Below are 27,708 nucleotides of genomic sequence, written 5' to 3'. Positions count from 1 at the left end.
ACCAACAAGTACCAATATTCATATAAGAAAGGATGAATATGTGAGAATAGCTAAATTGAGAACACACAAAGGAAAATGTACATATGGGGAAGGAATGAATCAAAAAATACCTATTAAGTGCCTGTATGTGCTAGGCACTGGGGAATACAAATACAAACAATAATTCCTACTCTTTTTTTTTTTTTGGGTGGGCAATGAGGGTTAAGTGACTTGCTCAGGGTCACACAGCTAGTAAGTGTCAAGTGTCTAAGGTCACATTTGAACTCAGGTCCTCCTGAATCCAGGGCCCGTGCTTTATCCACTGCGCCATCTAGCTGCCCCTAATTCCTACTCTTAATGAGCAAGAATGTGAAAGAATACAAGAGGAATATAAGGCAGAGAGTACCAGGCACTGGCAAAATCATGACTAGAAACTAATATCCACTATTATCACTATTGTTCTAAAATGAGATGAAATGGAATAATTTTAAGCTCATCTTAAGATGAATTATTATTAACACAAACTGTAACTAACCATAGTTGTGACTGAACCTGTTTCCCTTGAACCAATTATCTGTCCACTGACCTGCATTAGATTGTGAGTTCCTTGAGGGCAGGAACTAACTTTTGCCTCTTTTTGTAACCCCAGAGCTTAGCACAGTAGTAGGTACTTAATAAATGTTTATTGCTTGGTCTGCCTGAATCATGCAAAGGGAAATGCCAAATGATTTGTTAACCCAAATTTTGTCAGACCTGCTTATTACAGTTGGAATAACCAATTCAGCTCAATAAAGCATTATATTAGAAAAGAGCATGAAAATACTACAAGGGGATTGAGGAACCCTTGAAAGTCAATGAAACAGTAATGAAAAATTGGTGGAGGGGAAGAAAAAGAAAAAGAATTGGGGAAGTGTTAGGAAAAAAAAAAACTTGAAGAATCACATTTGTGTAACAGTTTAAAGGGTCTCAAAGCACTTTCTTTTTTTTGGTGGGGCAATGAAGGTTAAGTGACTTGCCCAAAGTCACACAGCCAGTGTCAAGTGTCTGAGGACGGATTTGAACTCAGGTCCTCCTGAATCCAGGGCTGGTGCTTTATCCACTGATAGATATCTTTTCTTTTCTTTTTTTTTTTAAAGCACTTTCAACAGAACCACACTGAGGCAACATGCTGGGCTTTCTAAGGCGCTTGTTCAAAAATCCAATTAAATCCAGTTGGTTCATACATCTTGAACATCATGAGAATTTCCCTGACCAAAAAAGTTAGTGAAACATCTTATTTGCTAGTAGTGAATTCTTACAATCCCTTCTTTGTACAATGAATGAAATTCAGCATGGAATGCAATGGAATGGGAGAGGAATCCCATCCCAAGTTATGCTGACCCCACAATCTCCAATGACATTTTGCTAAGCTATTTGCTAGGTTAAAAAAAATAATAATAATGAACTGTTGTCAAATACTGTTTATTATTGTAAAACCCCTTCTTGTGTTCTTGCCATACATACCAATTTAAAGGTCACTTAAAAGGGATTTTATGCTGTACTCAAGAACAAAATAAAAAGCTTGGAAAATGTCCTGTTGGGTTGTGGGTGCAATGTTGCTATGCCTCCTCTATACCAGGGGTTCTTAACATTTTTTGTGTTGTGGATGCCTTTGGCAGTCCTGTAAAGCCTCAGCATAATGATTTTAATTCTACAAAATACATAGGATTTCAAAGGAAACTAATTATAGTGAAAGTTAAAAAAAATATATAAAAAAAAAGTGCAGATTTCAAATTAAGACCCAGAGTAAGTCTATAGGCTTTTGGTATTGAAAGAGTATACAGGTGAAAAGGAAGGGTAGAGGGGAGAAGGGTGAACAATATTCTAAAATTATCCAATTTTTAAGACATATAGAATAAATGTTTTAGTTTATACACAAGCAAATGCTAGTAGAATTCAAGTTACCCAATGGTAAATTTGCTACCTTTTTTGTACAGATGGGTAAACAACAAAGGAATTAAAATGCTGAAGACTCTTTAAATCTAAGATATCACAGTGGATAGAGTATTGAGCCTGGGATCAGCAAGATCCAAGATCAGATCTAGCCTTCTACTCTTACTGGGTGATTTACTGTGACCTTTGGCAAATCACCTAACCTTTGTTTGTCTGTTTCCTCAACTGTAAAATGATGATAATAACCTCTTAGTGTTGTTGTAAGGATCAAATGAAAATATTTGTAAACTGCTTAGTATGGTGGCTATAGTAGGCATTATATAAATGCTAGCTATTATTTTAAATTTTCTTTATTGGTTACTTACATTTACCCATTTAATATTTTCTTTTTAATACCTGTTCAAAATGTTTTCTGCAAGTTATTTATGTAACTTTAAAGAAACACTAGGTTTCTGATCACTATGTTGACCAAAAATTTATTCCCCAATGCCTTCTTCCCATTTATTTTCAAGATCTCCAGATATTGTAAAGGGAGGCCAAGCAACTGATTAACTTTTTTTTTTTTTTTTGGTGAGGCAATTGGGGTTAAATGACTTGCCCAGGGTCACACAGCTAGTAAGTGTTAAGTGTCTGAAGCCCGATTTGAACTCGGGTACTCCTGAATCCAGGGTCGGTGCTCTATCTACTGCGCCACCTAGCTGCCCCCTGATTAACTTTTAAATGTCATATGTATTTTCATTAAAAAGTATGAACATAGGGGCAGCTAGGTGGCGCAGTGGATAGAGCACTGGCCCTGGAGTCAGGAGTACCGAGTTCAAATCCAGCCTCAGACATTTAACACTTACTAGCTGTGTGACCCTGGGCAAGTCACTTAACCCCAATTGCCTCACTAAAAAAAAAAGAAAAAAAAAAGAAAACAAAAAAGTATGAACATAAAATGAAATCTTGTAAATTTTCTAGGTGGAAAATCCCTGAAAGAAAAAAAAAACTTGGAAATTGTTTTGGGGAATCTAAAACAATAAGAGTATGAAGCAAAAATAAAAACATGTTTTACACAAACAAAATCAATGCCACCAAAATTAGAAGGAAAGCAGAAAGCTGAGAAACAATTTTTATAGCCAGTGTTTCTGATAAAGGCCTCATTTCTCAAATATATAGAGAACTGCATCAAATGTATAAGAATAAAAGTCATTCCCCAATTGAAAAATGGTCAAAAGATAAGAATGTGCAGTTTTCAGATGAAGAAATTAAAGCTATCTATAGTCATATGGAAAAATGCTCTAAATCATTATTGATTAGAGAAATGCAAATTATAACAACTCTGAGGTATCACCTCCCACCTATCAGATTGGCTAATATAACAAAAAAGGAAAATGATAAATGTTGAAGATGTGGGAAAATTGGAACACTAATACATTGTTGGTGGAGTTGTGAACTGATCCAACCTTTTTGGAGAGCAATTTGGAACTATGCCCAAAGGTCTATAAAACTGTACATACCCTTTGACCCAGCAATACCACTACTAGGTCTGTTTCCTAAAGAGATCATAAAAAAGGGAAATGGATCCACATGTACAAAAATATTTATAGCAGCTCTTTTTGTGGTGGCTAAGAACTGGAAATCAAAGGGTTCATATAAGTCTTTTCAGGTATTTCTAAAAGCATTCTAGTTGTCAGTTCTTATAGCACAATAATATTCCATTACAATCATATACTACAGCTTATTTAGTCATTCTCCAATTAATGGGCATCCCTTTGATCGAGAGTGTCACCCCACCACTATCTCATCTTTCCTTCAAGAGGATTCTGAACCATGTGATCAAGCTTCTGGTAATGAGTTTTTCTACACTTAGCTAAGCCAGGTTTTGAACCACAGACATAAATGCCTATCACTGGGTCCAAATTCATCCTTTCTGGCTTGGTAGGATCAGCCTGAGATAATTTCTAAAGCATGGTAACCGTTGGGTAACCATGAGTGTAGCATGACAGCACTTCACAAAAAATCTTCTGAGCAAGCACTAATTTTGCTAAAGATTTTATAAAAAAGGCTATTTTGACCTCTCAACCAAATGGACTCCCATTTCCCCAATCAGTAGTGTTAGTTGAGCCTGCCTATTAATTTGCCAGGCTAAATGAAGACAGAAGTGTTTCTGTAAAAGAGCAGTTTACAATCTCCACTTACAATTCTAGTTCCAATCTTCATCTCTTACCAACTACACAGTTTCACTTAAACTGTCCCTTGTCAATCCCTTTGTTACTGTTAAGGGCTAAAATTCTAGCTAAACTGTCTAAAATATCTAATGAGTGGTCGCCAATAAATTATAAGCTTTAGCAAGAGTTAGACTTTTAAGCATTTATTAAGGAGAATAAGAATTTGGTAAAGAGAGAAGAAAGGCCTAGATTCCTCTATCTATTAAAGGGAGAGCGCATTTCTAGCTGCCTTCTCCACCAGCATCCCCAGGAAAGAGCCTGAGCCCAAGCGCCAGTCTCTTCCTTCCTCCTCCCACTCGCCCGCGTCACTTCCTGACACCAAAGAAGAGACTCCTGGTCTTGCCCTCAAAGACCTTCGCTTCATGGGTGGAACTCTTCTACAGTAAGTCTCCAGCAGGTGGCGTCATTCCAATCATTACATTACGACACTTACTCCTTTTACCTAGCCTGACCTCCCTGTTGTAGCCCATACTGTATGGTCCCATTCCCAAGGTACAGATGTTATATTTGAAGAAAATAGTATAGACCTCTTGGTATTCCTGGTCTCTTTTTCCAGAGACACTTTACTAAAATAGGGAAGAGAGAACTTTGAACATGCTGATAAAAAAAAAAGGGGAACAGACCAATTCTGGTATAAAAAAAAAGAGAAAATACAAGAAATTCCTAAAGCTAAAGTAACTCACATATGCTGTTTTAGGTAGAGCGACTTGCTTTGACTATCTCCTCCTATATAGACAGGTATCACCTATCTAAACCCCACAATGGAAAAATATATTCTCCAAATCCTTGATAGTGGGAATACCAAGCCAGTATCACTTGTGTTCCTAGAGTAGAGGGAAGACAGACAAGTAAGGGATCAAAGGAGAGTGTAAGTAGTCATCTCCATGCAGAAAGGAAAAAACAGCTAGGAGAAGGGTCCTTTGATTTGAGTCAGTGTGAAGCTGTAAAGCTGGTCTACAGCAAAGGATGGGTGAGGGGAGACCACTGAAGAAAGGTCACAATAGAATTGTGGCATAATGTTTAGATCATTAACTCCAGTGAACTAAACAAACATTACACTGTACTTTTTTTTTTTTGGCAGGGCAGTAAGGGTTAAGTGACTTGCCCAGGGTCATACAGCTAGTGTCAAGTGTCTGAGGTCATATTTGAACTCAAGTCCTCCTGAATCCACGGCTTTATCCATTGCGCCACCTAGCTGCCCCCTGTACTTTTTAAAAAATGTAATATTTTGAGTAATGTCATAGAGCAGAGTTGGGGAAGAAGTAGGAAGAAAAGCTGGATGAAGACATGTAAGAAGAAGGGAGAACAGCCAGGAGGACAAGAGGAATGAAGGGGGCTTTACTGAGATTTGGGAATCTGGTCAATATAAGAAGAGCTGGGCTTTTAGTTTCTACATACTGATGCTCACTACCAAATATTCTTATTACTTTGTTCCACCAGAGCTTATAACTTGAGCCACATTTTACCTGACCAGCCAAAGGGCATATATTCTAGGTTAAAAAACAAAACAAAAATAAAAACCAACCCCCCAAAAAACACTAGTGCATGGACTTTAAGTTTATCCTGCTAATGCTAGAGAAATATTAAAAAGCAAAGCCACTAATATATTTCCAAAACTGGATTCTGTTTCTGAACTAGTACAAACTGTAGGAAAGTTTTTTTTTTTAAGTTTCTCTAGTGTATGTTCTGAAAGCACACAAAACGAAAAAACTTTATACACTAAAACCATGCTTCCCATCCTGTTACTTGATAATAACTCACTTTAAGGTTTACAACATGCTGTACATAAGTGAATTTGATCCTAACAATCCCATGATGCAGATGCCCCACTTTACAGATGAGAAAACTGACTCAGAGAAGTAATTTGTTAAGAGTGAAGGTCGAGGGGGCAGCTAGGTGGTGCAGTGGATAGAGCACCAGCCCTGGATTCAGGAGGACCTGAGTTCAAATGTGACCTCAGACACTTGATACTTAACTAGCTGTGTGAACCTGGGCAAGTCACTTAAGCCTCAATGCCCCACCAAAAAAAAAAAAAAAAAAGAGTGAAGGTGGGATTTGAACCTGAATCTGGCTGCAAAGTCAAGGCTCTAGGATCTATCCAAAAATGCCAGACTGAAAATGAGATCATAAAACCCATTTTGTTATGTTCTCCTTTTGGTGAGCTTTAAGTGCGTAAGCATATAATCTTGGGCTTAAAAACAAAACCCAGGGTTTTCTTGAGGGGCTTTGCTATTTCACTATGAAATACTTTAATATTACTCAAAATACTAAGCTCCGTTCCTTAAAGATAATAGCCCTAACTTGATTCGGATAGAGCTCCATAAATATTAATATCCAAGTGACTTTAAGATATAATGGAGGGGCAGCTAGGTGGTGCAGTGGATAGAGCACTGGCCCTGGATTCAAGAGGACCCTGAGTTCAAATCCAACCTCAGACACTTAACACTTACTAGCTGTGTGACCCTGGGCAAGTCACTTAACCCAAATTACCTCACAAAAAAAAAAAAAGATATAATGGAAGCTGATAAATAGACTTTGTTTATCTAGATGAGTAAATATTTCATAAACACTGAGAATATAGTTCTGTGGGAACTATTTTATGTTTATTTGTTTTGTGGGGCAATGGGGGTTAAGTGACTTGCCCAGGGTCACACAGCTAGTAAGTGTCAAGCGTCTGAGGCTGGATTTGAACTCAGGTCCTCCTGAATCCAGGGCTGATGCTTTAGCCACTGTGCCACCTAGCTGACCCCTCTGTGGGAACTATTAAGCATTAGGTAAACATAATGGACTCCAGATGTCGTGAATGTTGGTTATAAGAATCCATAAAAACTAAATTAATTTTGAAGAAACATTTTAAAATGTTTTATAGGAAGTGATACTTCCTAGAAGGCAGGTAAAGGGACTTAGACTTGTGGATTCCTCTGATATGAAGTTCTCCCAAATGAGGAAATTTCCTTCTTTTTTAACTTATAGTCTTAGAGAGTTGCCTAAAGCATTGAGAGGGTAAATGACTTGCTGAAGGTCACAAAGCTAGCATAAGTCAGCAGTAGGGCTTAAAAAAAAAAAAGAAAAAAGAAAAAAAAAAAGAAATGAGGGGCAGCTAGGTGGCACAGTGGATAGAGCACCGGCCCTGGAATCAGGAGTACCTGAGTTTGAATCCAGCCTCAGACATTTGACACTTACTAGCTGCGTGACCCTGGGCAAGTCACTTAACCCCAATTGCCTCACCAAAAAAAAAAAAAAAGTAGGGCTTCAAACCAAGGGGCTTCTTGGTTCTATGGTTGGCTCCATCCACTATGCCACACTGCCTCCTGAAGGTTTATGAGTGTATGGATATTTAATTTGAACCTTTAATGTAATTTGTTCTTATTTAACTTCATTATTATCTGTATGAAATATGATAGGAGGCAAGAATTTTTATCCCTAAAATATAATGTAGAAACTGTATGAACATGGTAGGAGAACCTGGGTAAGAAGAGGTCTTTCCTTAACAAATTTGGGTGAAGGAGGTTGGGGTATATGGAATGCCTATTTTTCCTTCTAGTCTTTCTAGCATTCCTGAATGACTGGATCCTCTTTGATGTGGTGTGGGCATCAATATGAAGGACTTGGTAATAGGTCAGAATTATCCACCTGAACCAGAATGTCTGTGCTCACTATTTTTTTTTTTTGCAGGGCAATAGGGGTTAAGTGACTTGCCCAGGGTCACACAACCAGTAAGTGTCAAGTGTCTGAGGCCGGATTTGAACTCAGGTACTTCTGAATCCAGGGCCGGTGCTATATCCACTGTGCCACCTAATTGCCCTAACTTAGTCTTCTAATCAACTTCCAGTTGAGTACTCCAACTGATGAGATCAGGGGTTAGGGGAATTTTTCTTTTTCCTATTTAAGGCCACTATCTCAAAGGGAAAAATCAATTGAAGGTAACAGAAGTGTAAAAGCAGATTAACTGAATTTTGGTTTTTTTGGGGGGGAATTATATAATCTTCCACTTTATAAATAAGGTAGAAACAAAATTATGTTTAATTATAATACACACAAAGGTGAAACTAATATATACACAGAAGATGGGATGTAAGAAGAGGTGAAAATTAGAAATGTGCTGGGGTGGGGCAGCTAGGTGGCGCAGTGGATAGAGCACCGGCCCTGGAGTCAGGAGTACCTGGGTTCAGATCTGGCCTCAGACACTTGACACTTACTGGCTGTGCGACCCTGGGCAAGTCACTTAACCCCAGTTACCTCACTTTAAAAAAAAAAAAAAGAGAGAGAAACGTGCTGGGGAAGATAGGTATACAAAGAAAAGCAAGGAGGCATAAAAGGAGTTCAGTAAACTGTAAAGTGTCAACATTAAAATGTCCTTATAGTTAACCTGGGCTATGGTTATCTTAGTAAATTAACACCTATTATCATAGTCCTCTGAAACAGATTTATAGCCCTTTTTGTAGTAGGAAGTAAGTTGTTTGCTATTCTTTTCAATCCTCTAAGTTTATTTTGGGGAGAAAATTGGCTTTGCTTCAGGTCAGTGATTTTATCAGCATGGCTAACTCTATTTGAATATTCTTTTAACTTGGTTTAGTGTCCTGGGCACTGAGATGCCCACAGTCTTGCAACTACGATCTTGTCAAAGGAAGGCTTTAACTCAAGATCTTCCTAACTCCAAGGTCAGGCCCTCTTTATCTATTATGTTCTCATGCCTCTCTTTATTTTTAAGTTTTATTTATTATTATTTTTTTTGGCAGTGCTATGGGGGTTAAGTGACTTGCCCAGGGTCACACAGCTAGTAAGTGTCAAATGTCTGAGGCCGCATTTGAACTCAGGTACTCCTGAATCCAGGGCTGGTGCTTTAACCACTGTGCCACCTAGCTGCCTCTCTTAAGTTTTATTTTAAAAAATATTTTTCAGTGTGTGACAAAATAACTTAGGTTTTTGAAATTTACTTTGCAGTTTTAGATTTGTTTTTCATGGAGCTTTATCAGTTTCATCAACTTTCAAAAATTCTCTTTCAGAAATTAGGAATGTCCTACTGACCAATGTTAAAAGGTTGACTTGAGAACATTATTAGCTCTTGGTGAAATCCCCAGTAGTTTCAACTATTCATTTTCATTCCAAAAATTCAAAAGTGGAATAAAATTCTTCTTTCTTTATCAGTGGCACTGTGACAATAAGTTTTTCCACTAAGCTTAAATCTTTAGTTAGAAATGTTGAACTTTGGGGGGCAGCTAGATGGCACAGTGGATAAAGCACCGGCCCTGGAGTCAGGAGGACCTGAGTTCAAATCCGGTCTCAGACACTTAAACATCTACTAGCTGTGTGACCCTGGGCAAGTCACTTAACCCCAATTGCCTCACCAAAACAAACAAACAAAAAAAGAAATGTTGAACTTTTATATTTGAAGAATATTTACCAAGAAAAATTATTTTCGACCAGATCATTAACAGAGCGCAGGAGAGGTAAACTCTACCTCCTTGGATGTTTCGAAGAAGATAGGAATGCAGTCTTAGAAGGGAAAACACTCCACCCATGATCTCAAAATTCAACAGAACTGACCAAACTTTCTTTCATGAAAAATAAGCATGATTAAGTAAGGTTTTCTGAAAATTTTAGTATTAAAAATGTAAAAGTACACTCTTAAGAGTACAAAATATTGAGCTATGTAGTCAAGGACATAACTTGCATTGTTTATAGCTATTATATTTGTCTGGTGCTAACAGCAGCTAACCAAGATTTACACAGTAAATATTTTCAAAAAACTGGTTATGCAATTTTTTTTTTTTACCTACAAGTAATTTTTCTTTGGATGAGTCAGAAGTCTTGTGCTAAAACTATAGCATGCAAACCTTCTGACTCACCCTAAATATATTAGCCAATTCTCAATTATTCATTCAAGGAAAACCCTCAAAAGATGTTTAATTCTTTACTGGCTTTCCTTGCCATGCAGCATATTCCTGGCCACATAACTGCCCCTATCACCTAATCAGTACAAACAAATTTAAATATTAGGCTTAAGCACAACAGGTGGGAGAGAAACTCACATAAACAACTCCGAAATCAAATATAATGTTGGTGTCTATATTACTCTTTCCTTACACTGTGAGATTATTAATAATATTTTAATCAAATTCCTATCAAATAAATGCTATTTTAACTATATAATGTGGGTTTGAAATGTGATGAACAAAATGTAATAAAAAGGAGAAATTCAATATATACAGTACTGAAATGTCACCGGTATTTACCTTCATTGTATATGCCATCATCAGAATGTGACTAAGTACAGGAGAAAGTCTGACAACAATTTCACATATGTTCAAATGTTTTAAGTTATGATTTATTCAAATGACTAATAAATCTGTACTTTTTCATTTACCAAATAAAGTCTTTGGCAATGGTTTTCAAGGAATTGATAGTGCCAATCAAATAAGCTACTTTTAACATCAGATGACATTATCTTATGATACAGTTAAGAACTACACAAGAAGGCATGGAGGAGTATAATCTGTGGCAGTGGAGGGAGTATTCATTCCAAATTATAACACCGATGCATCTAAATATGTTAGGAACCATTTAAAAATACATTTACCTTCTCTAGATAATTTCATGAAGCTACAACTCTATCTCTGGCAATATTTTTCAGACTTCCTGGGTAGTATAGGTGAATGATTACTGGTCATTTGTCTTCACTCTTAGCTAGAAATGAAGATCACGTTTTCCAAATTATACAGAAGGGTTAACTGTGATAAGTCACGGAACTAGTTAAGTTTTTCCATATTTAAATGTTGTCTTAGCCATGCTGAAAAACAGACCATCATTTATAATTTCATGTAGGTACAACAATTTGGGCAAACACTATAGGATGTTAATGCATTAAGCTAAATGTAAGCATTTACTGGTTTAAGGTTGTCGTATGAATCTCTGATGGAACAATAAAGAACTTCAACTCTTCCTCAAGTAAAAGAACCCCAGAACAATTTATGGGCATGAAATCACGTACTGTTTTTTCCTATGGGATATTATATAAAATTTCAAAAAAATCTTTCCCGAATTTAGAAGAAAGTGATTACTCCTACATTTCAGTTTGTGGTAAAATATGAAAGTTTTTAACAGTCAGTTCCGACTGTTAAAAACTTTCATATTTTACAAGTTTGGGGAGCAAATGTCATGAATCACCAACAGCAAGTTGAATTTAGTTTTTATTTGTAGGGCTTAGCTTCACAAAACATAAATCCTCTTAATAGCATTAAAATTCTAACTTAATCAGCACTCCATTCCAAAAGATCCAAATGATTACCATAACACTCAACTCCTACTTAATGATTCAAAATAGTTTTGAAGCACATCTTAACCTTCAATATGAACACTGTACTTAGAAAATACACAGACATTTAAAAAATGGTTCTAATAAGAGAACTCCTGATATGACATTATGAGGAAATTCATGGGGTTTTTATGTAGAACCTGAATCTTGTCACCAATAAATTAAGTTGCCTGAAAAAGATGCTGGTGCAATTAAAGCCCCAAATACTAGAGGAAAATGTTTTGTTCTTGGACACGCACGCACGCACGCACGCCTGCTGTGTGATATGACACCCAGTCTCTTGTTCTAACTACTGACAGTATTCTCGAACACTCTGGAACAGAACAGCTGAAAGGAATTCCATTCTTAAAGAAGTTAGCTGCATGGACTTTAATTCAGAATCCTGTTCTTTCCAATGGTAAACAGAACAGAAACAGGAGGGTGTAAAGGAGAGAGCACTGAGCTTAGAATCAAAAAACCCTGTGTTCTAGTTCTTTCATTTATTAACTGTGCGACCAAGGCAGGTCACTAGACAGTTCTGAGACTTGGCTTCCTCATTTATAAACTTGGGGTAATAATATTTGTACTATATCCTGAAAAGGGCCATTATGTTACCACAGCTTAGTAAACAAAGTGTTATAAAAATGAGACATTATTGCAGAAATAATCACAAAAAGAAAGGAATTCTTTGCTCTACTTAGTCATCTAAATAATGTTAACAAGCATAGGAATTACAGGGTTTTACTTTCAATGCCTGAATTAGGTTAAAAAAAAAAACAAGCTTTCAAATGTGTGTTCTCAAATAAAAGCAACATTTAAATGAAAAACAATTCCCTCCCACTTGAAGTAAACATTTTTAGAAGCATAATTTCAATTATACAGGTTAAAAATAACTTTGCAATTAGATTAATATCTATTTCCCTGTACCTATGAAGTATGAAACATTACTTCAAACTAGGTCAAACTGCAAGGGCTTAAAAACAATTCTGGCAAAAATAGTTCCTGTATTTCTTCTCCAAGGCACCTTTACTGAGGGAAACTCAGTGGGTAAAATGCCCACTTGATATATTAAACATTTTATTTCCAAAGAATTTACTTACCTGCGTTCACCACCACATCACACAAAATACTGATTAAAAAAAATTTATTAAAAAAAAAAATCTCTAAATTAATGGCGATGTTAAGTAAGTAGTTACCATATTTTCTAACAATACTGCCAGATGATGGGTCTTTTGTCTGGAGAAGGTCTATGTTCTTTCCCCTTTACAATGATACTGTATTGTAAATAGTGTGGCCCATTTAAAATAGGCCTCATTTAAATTATACTCACAAAGTGAGATCAAATTTTCATGAGTCTTGAAAAGATACACCATCCCCTAGTTAATTATTAGTTAGAACACCATCATATAATGAAATCAATACATTTACTAACATTCTAAGAATTTCTTAAAGTGCCAAAGGACCATTTATAGTACATTCATATTAATTGTCTATTTTGTAAAAATGTAAACCAAATATTAGTCTGAGTCAAAAAGAAAACACTGAAATAAACAAGTGATATATGTGTGTGTGTGTGTGTGTGTGTGTATACACCTACACGCACACATAAATACTTCTGTGTGTAAACAGATCTACATTAACCATCACTGTAACCATTTTGAGGGCATGAGGCAGAAGCAGAGAGAAACCATTCATATGCATGTATATGTATATATGAATGATATCAGCTTAAGTTTGCAGTAGGGCAAAAGTTTACTATTAAATTTTAGTGTAAAAACACTAAGTGAAGTTATTACACTATAATTTAAAGACAAAAACTATGTTTCATAAGAAGCATGGATAAATCTATCAATAGACCAAGGTCATGAGTTTGCCATCTAGCACACTTGCCTGCCAAAATACAACTTAAATTCAATCTCTAATACATATTTCAATCTTACAAGATTTGAAAAACAAAACAAAACAAAGAGCTTCAAATGTTAAGTGGGAAAAAAAAACAACCAAATACTGTTCCAAGTGGTGGTCAACATATTCTAGACACAGGACTAAATTAGACAATCTAAATGATTAAATTAAGAAAAGTGTATCTTTGGAAACACTAAATTAGGTGTACTGATACTGAAGTAACTACCAGTAAGTTAAAGATTTTAATGAAGAGACAGACTAATTCTCCATCCAAAGGCAGGGATGGAATAAATGCTATATAAGGATGGTCTCTGAGAATTAAATGGGATGTGAAAATATAGTTCCTTTCTTTAACATAATAGTCTATTTCTCCCTTATGCAAAAAGGTATAGTATTGAACAAAACAAACTGGAACAGGAAAACTGGGAGATTTTTCATATTAACATTGGAGATCCTGAGACAATCACTCTGAAGTCTAACTCAACTCATGCAGGGAATTTTTCATTCACCACTGTTTTCTTAATTGTGGGCAGGTTCCTTCACTTGTTTATCTTAAATTTGTCAGGCAACAAAGGGTCTTCCAAATATTAATAATAAATACATTTCTTTTTTATATATTAAAAAACACCCCTGTAATAAATAACACATTATTCTATAAAGGAAGGATATGCTATGTAAAAGAGGAGAAAATACACATAATATGATAAAATTATCTTTGACTCTTTTATTCCCTACCATAGACATGACTTTCATTTTTGGTCTTCTTCCAATGTTCTACAGTTTTCAACTTCCAACTGTTCATTCACATTGCTTAACTTGATAAGACATTGGTTATTGCCTTCCTAAATCTAGAGATGATCAAGCTAGAGTATAAATATATACCACAAATCTCCATAAAATGCTGACAAAACTGAATAAGCATGCCTTGGTTTAAGTCCATGCTGGTACCGCTGATTATAAAATAGGATTTATCTATCAACAACACTTTGTTTTCACTCTGAAAGTTGTAAAGAGTTTTCCTGCCACTCATTTGTACTTTATATGTCAGAAAGAGATGATATTCAAAGAAAAAATAAATTAACCACATTAACATTTCCTTTTGGTTCTGACTGTTCTAAGTGTACAGTAATAAGGTTTTCCTTCTAACAAACATGCCAGACCCTGGCTAACCAAATGAGCACTCTTCCCTTTTACGTGGTCACCTGGGGAGGCAATATATTCATTCTAACAATGCTGCCATTGCCCCATGAGTCTGTGAATCCCCTTTAGAAACTGTTTGCATGGTCTGTGACACATTCTTTGAAGACCTCAAAGGTAGAAAATCTTTGTCCTGTGAGGATGGTTTTAATTTCAGGCAATACTCTAAAGCTGTAGGGAACAATGTCTGCTCAATTCAGCAGGTGATCAGCATATAGTCTGGGGGTAAAAATGAATCCTATTTAGACTGATTTTAGTCTATGTCTCAAATTGGCTCTGAAATAGATTTAAAAAGAGGGGGATAACAAAAATATTCTACACAACTGCAACATCATTAGAATAAGTATCTAACCTGCCAAGGAGACAATTATAAAGTTCTGGTATATTTATGATTTTTTTAAAAAATCACTTTTTATAGCTATAGCTTGTATTCTACTCCACTGTGATATATAGGATTCACTACAGAATTTAAAGCCTTTTAGCAATTTTTGAAATTCAAGAGACAATAAGAAACATCCTGCCCATTATTTTTGGTAATTTTCTTTTCCAAATTTTATTCTATCAAGTTGGTAGTACCCAACTTGTGACTATTAAATACCTTGTTTTCATTTCTTTTTATATTGTTAATAGACTACTTCAAAAGTAAAAACCAAACCAAACTAAACCAAACCAACCAACCAACAAACAAACAAACAAAAAACCCCAAAAAGCCAAAGCTCAAAGGTAGGAAATCAATTCATTTATCCCCAAATAGTTTCTCATTAATTGGAGATAAAATAATTTGAAATCTCTAAGATACAAAAACAAACAAAACAAAACTCAAATATAATAAAAAACACATCAAGAACCAAACTGTACAATTTCTGAGCTGCACTGTTTATTTTGCTGCTTGAAACCTAAGTGACAGTATGCCACTATCATTATGGGGTTTCATCTAAACCTTTACTACACTGCAGGTACAGAAATATACGGACACATTTTTGGAGAATTGACATTTTGCAAAATGCAGCAAACATTTTAATTTATACATGAGAAAAGGAAGTGTTCAAAAGGGTATGCATTTCAAGTTATTGCAGGTTATTTCTGTGAGAGAATTTCTGCAGGTAAAACATGTTTAAATTTAACCAACAGTAACGTGTCAGTGTATTTAAAATCATGACAAAAATCTTCTCTCTGGTCATTAGTTGCCCATGACAAATTACTATGATGTTGTATGTTTAGGGCAAGATGTCAATACAGCATAAATCCCATGGCATTTTGGTTTTCTTCTGGAGATTAAAGCTGTTTTTCTTGGGATAAATGCAGCAGCAAAACACAAACCAGCTGATCAAAAAAGCACTTCTGCCATAACTCCAATAATTTTCAGGGCACATCAACCGACAGTAGTTTTGCCATTCCCAGTTCTTTTAAGGTTTACATCACTGCACTGTTGCCTTAAGTATGTCTTGTAAAAGCTTGTTCTCTGTTAAGCCAGTTTACTGACTACAGCTTGGTTGAGAGAATTTAGCTGGTTGGTCCATTTATCTAGTGCAGTATATCGGGCACCACCCCTCTTCTGATGATCCAGTTCAAGGAGCTGGTTGACTTGATCAATTCGGCCATGAATAGTGCTAGAAATAAATAAAAGACAATTTGTCTACAAAATACCCACTATGCATGTGTCTGGAATGTTGTTTCAGAAAAAAGAATAAATTACCAAAGAACATAAAAGACTGCTGTCTGTAAAAACTAGCAATATTCAACAATGTTGGATTCCTATGCTATCTTACAAAAAATTTAGTTAGAAACCAGAATGTTGGCACAATTTCTCAAGTTAATACAAGTGTAAGAAAATAAGTAGTATGAAAGACATGATTATTAACACGCTTAGATATAACTAGTTATTAAAGATTAAATGTCACATAATGCACAAAAATAATATAGTAGTTTGGTAGTAGTGGGGTCACGTTATAATCTAATCTCTCTACAATGATGATACACATGTGTGTTATGCTTGACAGTTTGAAGAAGCCTCAAATCATTCTTAAGCTATAATACATATTAATAAGAAATCTTCCCAAAGAAACAATTTACACCTGTCATAAGCCATTTCTCTAATCTAACCTAACCGTAATAAAAGAAACATAGATATACACAAAACCCATAGCATTTATTAGAGGAAAAGCATATCCTTATAGCAGTTCTTTTAACCAAAAAACCAAACAAAACATTTCAACTATATTTATCATTGAAAATTTTATATTTTGCAATAAAAAGTATAGAAATGAAAAGGTACTTACTTATCCAATATGCATTGTACCAGCAAGCTCTCCACATCAGCTACATCTATGTTTAATTCCTAAGACAGAAGACTCATTATGTTTCCACTGATTAATTTTACTGCTTTTAGATTTCATGCAAATTATGAGTTTTAATTCATTTACTAGAACTTAACAGAAATAACTGCATACAGAATGTCTGAGAAAGTTTTTTAATTGTGATCTCTAAAACATTTTTAAGACAAGCCTGACCCCCCCCCCCAAATTTAGCTTCATATAATGGTAAACATTTTAATTTTCAATTTTTCATCCCCAACAGTTTACTGTTTGAAGATATTATTTCATCAATACTACATCTGTCAAGAAATCTAAATTTTCTAGCATATTAATTTTAAAATTTCCTACATGAAGTTTATGCCAAGAAAACATTTCTGTACCATTTCATAGCATAATTAAAGTAGATATAAATTCATAACTATGGTGATTAAAGAATAGAGATTAGTTTTTCAAATTTAAGGTATGTATGCTACAATCAAAATTATAAACTATTAATAAGTCATAGGTCCTATTAGTGGCAAGTACCTTAGAAATAAAAGGAATATGTATTCTTGTGTAAGGCTTAATTAATTTTATAAGCACTTGTGTTCTGATGTTTCGCAAAAGCTCTGGAAAAAAAGACAAAAGTTAAAAAAACCAAAATCAACATTAAGTACAATAGGAAAAGGATAGATTGTATCTTTATATAAAGACAATGTGCACTTTCATTTCATTATAACAAATTCATTTTTTCACCAATCTTCTCAAAACATTTCTTTAGTCTGAAAACTAAAAGCATATGTTAAAGTTTTTATAAAAAATATTTTGGTCCAACAAATACACATTTTTCAATATAGAAAATTATATTCCTTGAGAAGTTACTGCTTATAAATGCTGCTTGTGTTCAACTCCCAATATTTTCCCCCCATACCTCAAATTTTTATATACTTCCTCTTTTTCTATCTATTGTCCATTTGTGCATATAATTTTTAAAGAATCAAAATAGGCTAAATTCCTTGAGGAAAAAGAATGTCTTCTAAGGTTTTTATATCATCCACAGTCCTTAATACAGTTCTGAGTCTACAATAAGTACTTAATAAATGCTCTGTGAATGGAGCTAGAAAGGAAGAAGAGGAAAAACAGAAAACTATCCACTATGGAACCAGCTTTGGGCTTCCTTAGTGCAGCTGAGCTATACATAGGCAACCTTATGAGAAGCCTGCTACAGGGAAAACTGCTCCTGTTGAGGGGCAAAACCCTAAAGCTATGTCCATAAAGGTAGAAAGCCCTATATCTATGTAACAGCAAAAAGTTCCACAACTATGTGGGACATTGATCCAATAACAGAAATGTCAGAAATTTAATTCACTCGCTTATGAGCTACAGCATATATCCAAGCACAACTTAGGTCTATTTCTATCATTTTTAGTTCCTTTTAAAAAGTACATTCTAAAAATTAACTTTAATGCAATGATCAATAAGAAATATAAGAATCAAAATATTTCTTTAAAAAGCAATACTAGGGCAGCTAGGTGGCACAGTGGATAAAGCACTGGCACTGGATTCAAGAGGACCTGAGTTCAAGTTCAGCCTCAGACACTTGCCACTTACTAGCTGTGTGACCCTGGGCAAGTCACTTAACCCTCATTGCCCCCCCCTACCCCCAAAAGCAATACTAAAGATAGTTTGAATAGATGAAGTTAATTATCCTATCCTTAGACTGATAAAGCATAACAAAAAAAGTTACTAAATGCTGAGTAGCATGTTCTATTTCATGTGGTAATAAATATAAGAAAAAATAATTAAATATTATATATTTTCTCAAGAAACATACCATATCATACCCTATATCCCAGAGATTTCAAAATCATGATTCTAGCCTACCAAAGAAATGTGGGTCCAATTCATCAGTTTTCATAGAGAACATACCTTCAATGTGCTCCCTTATGAAGGGATCATCCATGATGTTGCTGTGATTTGTTTTCAGAATCTTCTCAAATTCAGTGATGTCATTATTCTGATAGGCACTAAAAGAAAAGGAGAAAAAAAGGCTGAATTCTACCCCTGTCAAATGTAAATAAACTATACACAAAAACAGAAAATCCAAAGAGCTTGCCTGTCAACTATGACATACTAATATCTATATCACTAGATTCTTTAACTTATATAAGGGAAAGAAACTGGTGACTGGAGGGCTGAGTTTGAACCTCTACCTTCCAGATAAACAGCAGCATAACAGATGGCAAGTGACTTAATATCTCTGGGCCTCAGTTTCATCATCTGTATAATGACGGTCCTGGACTATATGAGGTGTAAGGATTGGACATTCTATGGGCTAAACACATTCTCCACCTACTTTTCTTCTTCCTAGGCCTTCTCTAAGTAAAATAGGTTTTTTCCCTTAGTGCTTTGATTCTATTTATAGAAAGGACAATAAATGTTCTTTCCTTTTTGTTAGCTGCAAGCTATTAAAATGACCTTTCAATTTATTTAGCCACAATTAAGAGCTGAATGTGACTTAGTATTTAGCACAATTCTTAAATTTGGTATTTCTAATTATGATTGTACTTTTATCTATTAAAAGTCATCACAGAAGCAATTCAAGATATGTACATATTTATTATGATTCAGGAGTTAAATCTCCTTAAAAAAGGATGTACCCTTTAGAAAGTATAGTGTCTTATTTTTAATCTTTCAGGAAACCATTAGCAGCTACCAAAACCTTTCAAGCAAAACATCTGATTTTCTTTCTCCTAACCATGAAGTTCCATTGAGATCTGAAAGATGGAACATTATTGTAGCAATCATAAAGAAATTGCTGCCAAATGGGACACACGTACAAAGCAGAGAGCAGTGATGTAGTCCCTCACTGCTGAGAGCCAAAGGCCTATTTACAGTCCCAATTGATTGGAGTGTGTGGTGTCTACTGTTGCTATCAGTTCTGTCAGGCACTGCATGAATCTTGCTCAAGGTGCTGAGAAGGAAGAAGCCAACCTTCTGGATATGGCACCACTGTCTGCTTTATACATATGTCAGATTCATCAGCCATTCTGCACGACCTCTGCTGTACTTCCATCTGTTGGATCGCAATGTAACTTCATTTTAGGGAAAGCAGATTCAAGTGCTTCAAACAGGAATTTTTTCCCTGTAGTCTGTTGCCAACTGACTAGGAAGATAAAATTAGGAAGCATTACTTTCTTACCTATCCAAAATACATCATCTGAAACTATTATTATGGGAAAGGATAATTAGAGAGCAGTAAAAACAAATATACAATTTAATGAGGACTTTTTTTTTTAAACTGTTTTTCTTTATCTTATACAAAATCATAGGGGTTTCTGTAGTGGATGTTACAAGTTATCATTATTTAAAAATTTGGTAGCTCTGCAGGTTCATTACGACCAAAGAGAAGGAAAGCTATAAAGCCTTTACTTAAAACACTTAAAGATGTGATCAAAGTCTGTCATTAATTACATCTATTTAGCCAAAGTAGGTTTTAAATTAAAATAGGAAAAACCGTCACTGAATTTTTCTCAAGAAGTTTGGACTGAACGTAGATAGGGTAAGCCCTCATATGGCAGTGTGGTAGCGTCAAAAGAACACTGGACTAGGAGTCAGATGTTTGCCTATTTAAGCCCATTTGACTCTCACGGACAATTTACAACCCCATAGCTTTTACTTGCTTGGGTTACATGATATTAATTTGTACTCAATATATAAATGGTTTAAAAAAAAAACAAAAACCCCAACATTGTTGTTGTTACTGTGTATAATACTTTCTTGACTGTTTACCTCACTCTCCATTACTTCACATAGATCTTTCCATATAGATCTATATTCATCACACACACACAAACACACACATCACGCAATTTCTTATAGCATAGTAGTATTCTGTTACACGTGTGTACTACTACTGGTGGGGATATACGTTGTTTCTAATTCTTAGCTATTGCAAAAAATGCTGATATAAATCTTAGAGTATATGGGGGATTTAAAAAAAATCAATGGCTTTCTTGGGGCTAAAAGCTCGGAAATGGAGTCTCTGGTTCAAAGAGTATGGATGTTTAAGTCACTTTATCTGCATCATCCCAAACTGCTGTCCAAACTGGTTGTACCAATTCACAACTCCACCAACAACATATTATTATACCTCTCTTATCACAAACCTTCCAACACTGATTGAATTTTTTATCTTTTTGTCAATTTGCAGGTTGTGAGGTGAAACCTCATGTATCTTTCTTTCTTCTTTTTTTTTTTTTGCAGGGCAATGAGGGTTAAGTGACTTCTCTAGGATCACACAGCTAGTAAGTGTCAAGTGCCTGAGGCTGGATTTGAACTCAGGTCCTCCTGAATCCAGGGCCAGTGCTCTATCCACTGTGCCACCTAGCTGCCCCCTCATGTTTCTTTTGATATGCATTTCTCTTATTAGTGATTTGGAGCACTTTTTCTTTTCTTTCTTTCTTTTTTTTTTGCGGGGCAATTGGGGTTAAGTGACTTGCCCAGGGTCACACAGCTACTAAGTGTTAAGTGTCTGAGGCCGGATTTAAACTCAGGTCCTCCTGAATCCAGGGCCAGTGCTCTATCCACTGCACCACCTAACTGCCCCTTTGGAGCACTTTTTCATGGGCTTGTGAATACTTTGCAGTTTTTCTTTTGATCAATTATCTATTGGGGAAACTATAAGTGTTTATGTGCCATTTCCTGAATATGTCACGACACCACAAATTTAATGCTGAGTGCAAACAGCATCATGTAATAGAAAGAGAGTTAAAGCTTGGATGTCAGTAGTATCATGGATTCGGAACTTCCCTGTGACACTTAATAAGCAGGGGCAAAGTCACTCAACACTTGAGTCTCAAGTGAGCAGTGTGGTGCCATAGAAAGAACACTGAATGTTAGAACTGGAAGACTGGGTTCAAATTTCAGCTTCAATGATAACTATAATTATAGGCAAGTAAACAACCTCTCTGAGATTCAGTACCCCAAATATAGGATGGAGGGGGTTGGAACAGATGACCAGTGAGGTCCCTAAATAAATAAATTCTGATACTACCTTTCTTTTGTAAATGATGAAATGTAAGCTTTGAATACAGACTACATATATTCTAGACTTTAGAGAATTTGAGAAGTAAAATGATGGGACTGGGCTAGTTGAACTTTGAGATCTCTTCCCACTCTTAAATTAGATGTTTCCTACCCTAGTCTACTTCCATACAGAGGAACTCCCATCACAATTAAAATTTCAAAATTAAAAAACGGTAAACTGAATGTTACAGAAAAAACAAAGTGTATAAAGATCATAAGACTAGATTTAAAGAGCTGCAAGGAATCTCAGAGCCAATTTAGTCCAACCCCTTTATTTTAAAGATGAGAAAACTGAGGTCCAGAAAAGTTAAGTGAGCTGTCTATGATCACACAAATATTGTCAGAAATGAAATTTGAACCCAGGTCCTGACTTTAGAGGCCGTGCTCTTTCTATTGTCCCAGTTTTTAGTCCATATATAACATTAATTTAACTGTTGGTATTCTAAATATGAAATTTTTGTCAGTGTCACATCAGGTCCAAGACTACTAAAGAAATGACTCATTAATACTGACAATTTTGCAATAAATCCAGAGACATAAGGAATTTACAGTTAAATGCAATGATGGCTTCCAGCTTATCTTTAGAAAAATAAAATTTAAAACTGACAATTAGTTTCATTATATATAAAAGGACGACAAGGAACACTGGGGCTATCTTATCTTTCAGAATTCATGATAGGAACAAGGAGAAAGAATGCTAGGAAGATAGCTACAGTTTATTCACTAACATAACGATTGAAAACAGTGAAATTCTCTAAAGAATGGGACAAAAATCTCTAAACTAAGTTAATATATACACATAGATATTTGAATACATTTCCTTTTCATTTATTTCTGATAGAACCCCTCACTTCTCGTTTCCTTCAAGATCCAACTCAAGCACCACCTTCTCTATGAAGCTATTCCAGATCTCTACAATTATAAACATTCTTCCTCCTCTAACCACTATGTATTTAATTAGCTTGTATTTATTGTCTTTATTGTGGAATTCCTATTCCATAATGAACAAACTTCTTTTCATTCTGGAGCTCTTTCTCTTGTTCCTTCCATCTCCTAGAGCATTCATTGAGACTTGGACCCTCTCCATCAACATACACCCCTGTTCATCCTCTGCAGTACTTTTATTGTAGTACCTTCAACTCACATTGCCTCACCTCCCTTTCACTTAATGACCAATGACCTGAAGGGAGAGCCAGAAAAGTCCTTACTCCTCATTGCTACTCCCAGAGACCCCCTTTACTACTATCTCCTCATTGAAAATTCACTCAATTAAAAATTTCTACCTAATCCACAACATAGCTTCTGTATCACTACCCTCCTCCCCCATCCCCGCCCAGTTCAGCCCCCGACTCCCAGTTTTCCTCTCCTTCTCAACTCCTGCCATCATACTATATGTGACTTCAACATTCCTAACAATACTCCCCCTTAAAACTCCTTAACCTCCCAATTTCTTAATCATTTAAAATCCCACAACCTACCCCTTCATTCTACTTTCTACATAGGGATGTGCTAATCCTGGATCTCACCATCACCCACATGTTCCATTTCTTTCATTTAAAACTGACAATGCTCTTCTCATTCCATCTCTCCCTTTTCCAAACCTGTTCTTCAACTTCACTGAGACCTGATTCCCCACCCCTCAGTACTTTCTCAGATCATTAACCTTACTGACTTTATTTTCCTTACTCCCCAATCCCGACCCTTTCTTTAGTCAATTCAATTCTACCCTCTCCTCTTTTCTTAAATCTCTTGTGTCTTTTTCTATCACCACTCATCCCTTGCAGAAATTCAGCCCTGGATTATTCTGACCCTTGGTCCCTGCACCCTACACTGTATCCTAGGCCCTTTTACTCAGTCCACATATCCAATAAGCTGTCAAATGTATACGCTCCCTTTTCTTCCCTCACACAACTACAATCCTAGCTCAGGCCCTTCTCACCTCTCCCTAGTATAGTTGCTGCTTCAAATCTCTCCCCACTCTAATCTATCCTCCATTTGGTTGTCAAAGTAAAAGTCTGACCATGTCTGTCCCCTGATCAATGAATTCCAGTAGCTCCCTATTATTCCCTGTATCAAATATACATTCCTATTTGAAATTTAAAGCTCTTAATAACCTGGCCCATTTCTATTTTTCTAGTTTTATCCACACACTCTATAATCCAGTCTCACTGGTCACTTTGTAATTCCTCTAGTATCATATTCTACTTGCTGTCTCTGTGCTTTTGGTTTGGATGTCCCCCATTCATGGAATGCTTTGTTTCTTTACCTCTACTTTTTCATTCAAGACACCTCAAAACCTCCTTTCTGCAGATCTTTCCTGGTCCCTCCAGCTGCTAATGTCTTCCATTTTCATACTTCCTTCCATCCACTCTGCATATACTTTTTATTTATTTGGTTATTTATATGTTGTCTCCCCCATCAGAAGATCCACTCTCTGAGGACTGGGACTATTTTTCCCCTTTTGTAGCACAGTGGTGATACACAGTAAATGCTTAACTAATGCTTGTTCCTAACTCTCTCTGTGTGATCCCATCAGCTCCCATGAATTTAATGATCATTTCTATGATGATAATCTATATAACCAGGCCTAGCAACTTCCCTGAGTTTCAGTCTCACATCATCAAATGCCTAATGGGCATTTCAAATTAGGTATCCCAGGGATATCCTTACTATGCTGATTGGCCTAATTCTTCCAGTCTACCAGGTCCATAAGCAATTAAGCAACTCTCCACATATTCAATTAGCTGCCAAATATTGGCATCTCTTATAGCCAAACCCTTCTCTCTACTCACAAAGTCAACCCACTTGAGTTCAGGTGCTCAATCACCTCTCTTGGATTATTGTAATGGCCCCTTAAATGTCTCCCTGCTTAGAATACTTCTCTACTTCAGACCATCCAAAATGATTTTTCTTAAGTGTGGATCTGTCCATATCACTCCCCTAATAACTCAACTCCAGTGACTACTTATTGCCTTGGAGATAATACATAAATTCCTATGTTTAGCCTTTAAAGTCCTTCATACTGTGCCCCCAACTTATCTATTACTCTAATCCTGTCCTCTGTGATCCAGGTAAACTAGCCACCTCTCTCTTCTTACCAAAAACTCCCATGATCTCTTGTCACAATTCCTTTGCACTAGTTGCCCTCCATACCTGGAATACATTCCCTGCTCCTCTACTTCACTGAATGTCTCTATTCCTTAAAGATGCCACTCAAGAACCACCCTCTACATGAAGCCTTTTCTAATCCTCCCAACTGCTAGTGTCCTCTTGTGCAAACTGTCTTCTCTTTAAGCACTTTGTATAATTTGTATTTATTCTCTTTATTTACTTAAACAAGTATTTCCTGTCTTCTCCATTAGAATGTAAGCTCCTTGAGAGCAGGGACTATTTCTTTCTTTCTTTCTTTTTTTTTTTTGCAGGGCAATGAGGGTTAAGTGACTTGCCCAGGGTCACACAGCTAGTAAGCGTCAAGTGTCTGAGGCTAGATTTGAACTCAGGTCCTCCCGAATCCAGGGCTGGTGCTTTATCCACTGCATCACCTAGCTGCCCCCAACTATTTCTTTTTTTTATGTGTGTCTAGATCTCCAGCATCTAACACAGGCTAAGTGTTTAAAAAACGTTTCCTAAATGAATTAAATAAATAAATTAAAATGGGAAGTAGGGATGAATGGTGAAAAAATCATGGGAAAGAGGGCAACTAGGTGGTGCAGTAGGTAAAGCACCGGCCCTGGATTTAAGAAGACCTGAGTTCAAATCCAGATTCAGACACTTCCTAGCTGTGTATGACCCTAGGCAAATCTACACACACACACACACACACACACACACACACACACACACACACACACACACACACACAAACACACAAAAAAAAAATCACTGAAAAATATGGCTTAATATAAGAAACAAGAGAAGACAAAGACTCCTCAGAAGTCTAAACATTGAGAGTATTTCAAGAAAAGAGCCAGTACTTATATATACCATGCACTGCATATAGACAATGGGTCCAACCTTACTTAGAAGGAGAGAAGCTAAATTTATGTGGAAAAATTTCAATAACCCCAGACACAAAACCCCATCATTTTAAAACTATTCTTTGAAGGCTTTGTGATAAATAAGAAATGGCACTAAAGAAAACAAAACAAGGAAAATAGCTAGATCAGACCAAGTATACAGTGAGGAAATCAGTGCTAAAGATGAAAATTTGGAAGGAGTCAAGGGGTTGATTCATAAAATATCTGAAAGAGGGAAAAATAAATGATTAGGAAAATATTACAGATTATCTTACGACTGAAAATTAGCAATCAAGAGGACATGAATTACCACTGACCTATTTACCTACTTTTCATCTCTATAAAATCTTTATGAAGGTTTTCACATATGAGAATATTCTTCTTTTTTTGCAGGGGGGTGGGGCAATGAGGGTTAAGTGACTTGCCCAGGGTCACACAGCTAGTAAGTGTCAAGTGTCTAAGACTGGATTTGAACTCAGGTCCTTCTGAATCCAGGACTGGTGCTTTATCCACTGTGCCATCTAGCTGCCCAAGATTTCCACATGAGAATATTCTTGATGAAAATATGAGAATGGAACAAGCAGACCATGTCTACACAATCACACAATTTACTGAAAAGTTACAGCAAACAGAAGATCACATTATGCTTACTGATTACAAAAATGCATTTGCTTTAGTACTACAAAATGTGGCCTTAAAGACTCTCCTTTATCAAGATAACTTCCATGAATAAATTAATATAATACAAGATTTTTTGATAGCTAAAACAGCTGTGACAACTTTTTTCCAATAATATGCTGATCATCAATATCAAGCCAAGCATAAAATGGTAAGATGTACACTTGTAAAAGATGCTTGCTTTTATACTGGAAGACATCTAGCAATATTAAGCATAAAGTCAAAAGGGAGGAGAAATTCCTTATGCATGGCAAGTTCTTTTTTGCAGAAGATATTCTCACTACATCACGTCCCAGAATTCTAAAAAGAATACTAAATTAAATCCACAACCACCTAAGAGTTTACTCTATTAATCAGTATGTAGGCAGCTAGTGCTGTACTTCTAGATCTGGAGTCAGGAAGACTCATCTCCTTAAATTCAAATCTGGCCTCAGACAATTACTAGCTATGCGACCCTGGGCAAGTCATTTAACCCTATTTGCCTCAGTTTCCTCATCTATAAAATGAAGTGGAGAAGGAAATGGCAAACCACTCTAATATCTTTGTGAAGAAAACCCCAAATAAGGTCATGATGAGTTGGACATAACTGAAAAACGAATGACAACAGCAACAACACATGTAAGTATGTCTCTCTTAAACAGACACTACAGAAGGATAATGAGTCTGGCACAGAATAAAGAAGAAAGAGGGTGAAAAGGACAAATTTTACATGGGGAAAATTCCCAGTTTTTAAGGATCCTAAGCTGTTCTCTGAAACAGATGGTTTTTTTTCAACCCCTACTAAGGTAGACTGATTATTTAGTAAAGAGTAAAGAAGAACTGGATGGCTAACCTGACTAAGGCACTGGTAATGAAAAAGATATTAAAAAATTCTTTAAATCTTTCAGAAAATTTTTCTCTATATTCTGTGGAGGGATCTGAAAACAATAACAAAACCATACAAAATGGAGATGTTTTTGATCTGCATTGGTAGAAGCAATCTCCACATCTATGAGACCACTGATGCACTGAACAATCTATTACCTCTCGATTTTCCATATTGTCTCAGGTTCTTCCTTTACTAATTGATTTATAATAGGAAGGCCTCAAAGCAATCCTATAATCCTTATTTTTCC

At 35.9% G+C, this 27,708-nt stretch overlaps 1 protein-coding gene across 2 annotated transcripts in view; it reads right to left on the bottom strand.

Annotated features, from left to right (window-relative positions):
- Nucleotides 1–15,372: 15,372 nt before the first annotated feature.
- COPS2 (COP9 signalosome subunit 2) overlaps nt 15,373–27,708 on the bottom strand; it is a 57,464-nt gene continuing 45,128 nt past the window's right edge. For both annotated transcript variants that reach the window (XM_043982035.1, XM_043982036.1), the window contains exons 10-13: nt 18,741–18,838; nt 17,358–17,440; nt 16,797–16,855; nt 15,373–16,127 (exon numbers count right to left, since the gene is read on the bottom strand). In XM_043982035.1, the coding sequence (XP_043837970.1) occupies nt 15,983–16,127; nt 16,797–16,855; nt 17,358–17,440; nt 18,741–18,838 (385 nt within the window). In that variant the 3' untranslated portion in view covers nt 15,373–15,982. The remainder of the gene's footprint in view (nt 16,128–16,796; nt 16,856–17,357; nt 17,441–18,740; nt 18,839–27,708) is intronic.

Source organism: Dromiciops gliroides, chromosome 2, assembly GCF_019393635.1.
Source record: "Dromiciops gliroides isolate mDroGli1 chromosome 2, mDroGli1.pri, whole genome shotgun sequence".
Lineage (NCBI taxonomy): Eukaryota > Metazoa > Chordata > Mammalia > Microbiotheria > Microbiotheriidae > Dromiciops > Dromiciops gliroides.
The sequence above is the reverse complement of the archived record's forward strand: the minus strand, read 5'-3'. Positions and strand labels throughout refer to the sequence as shown.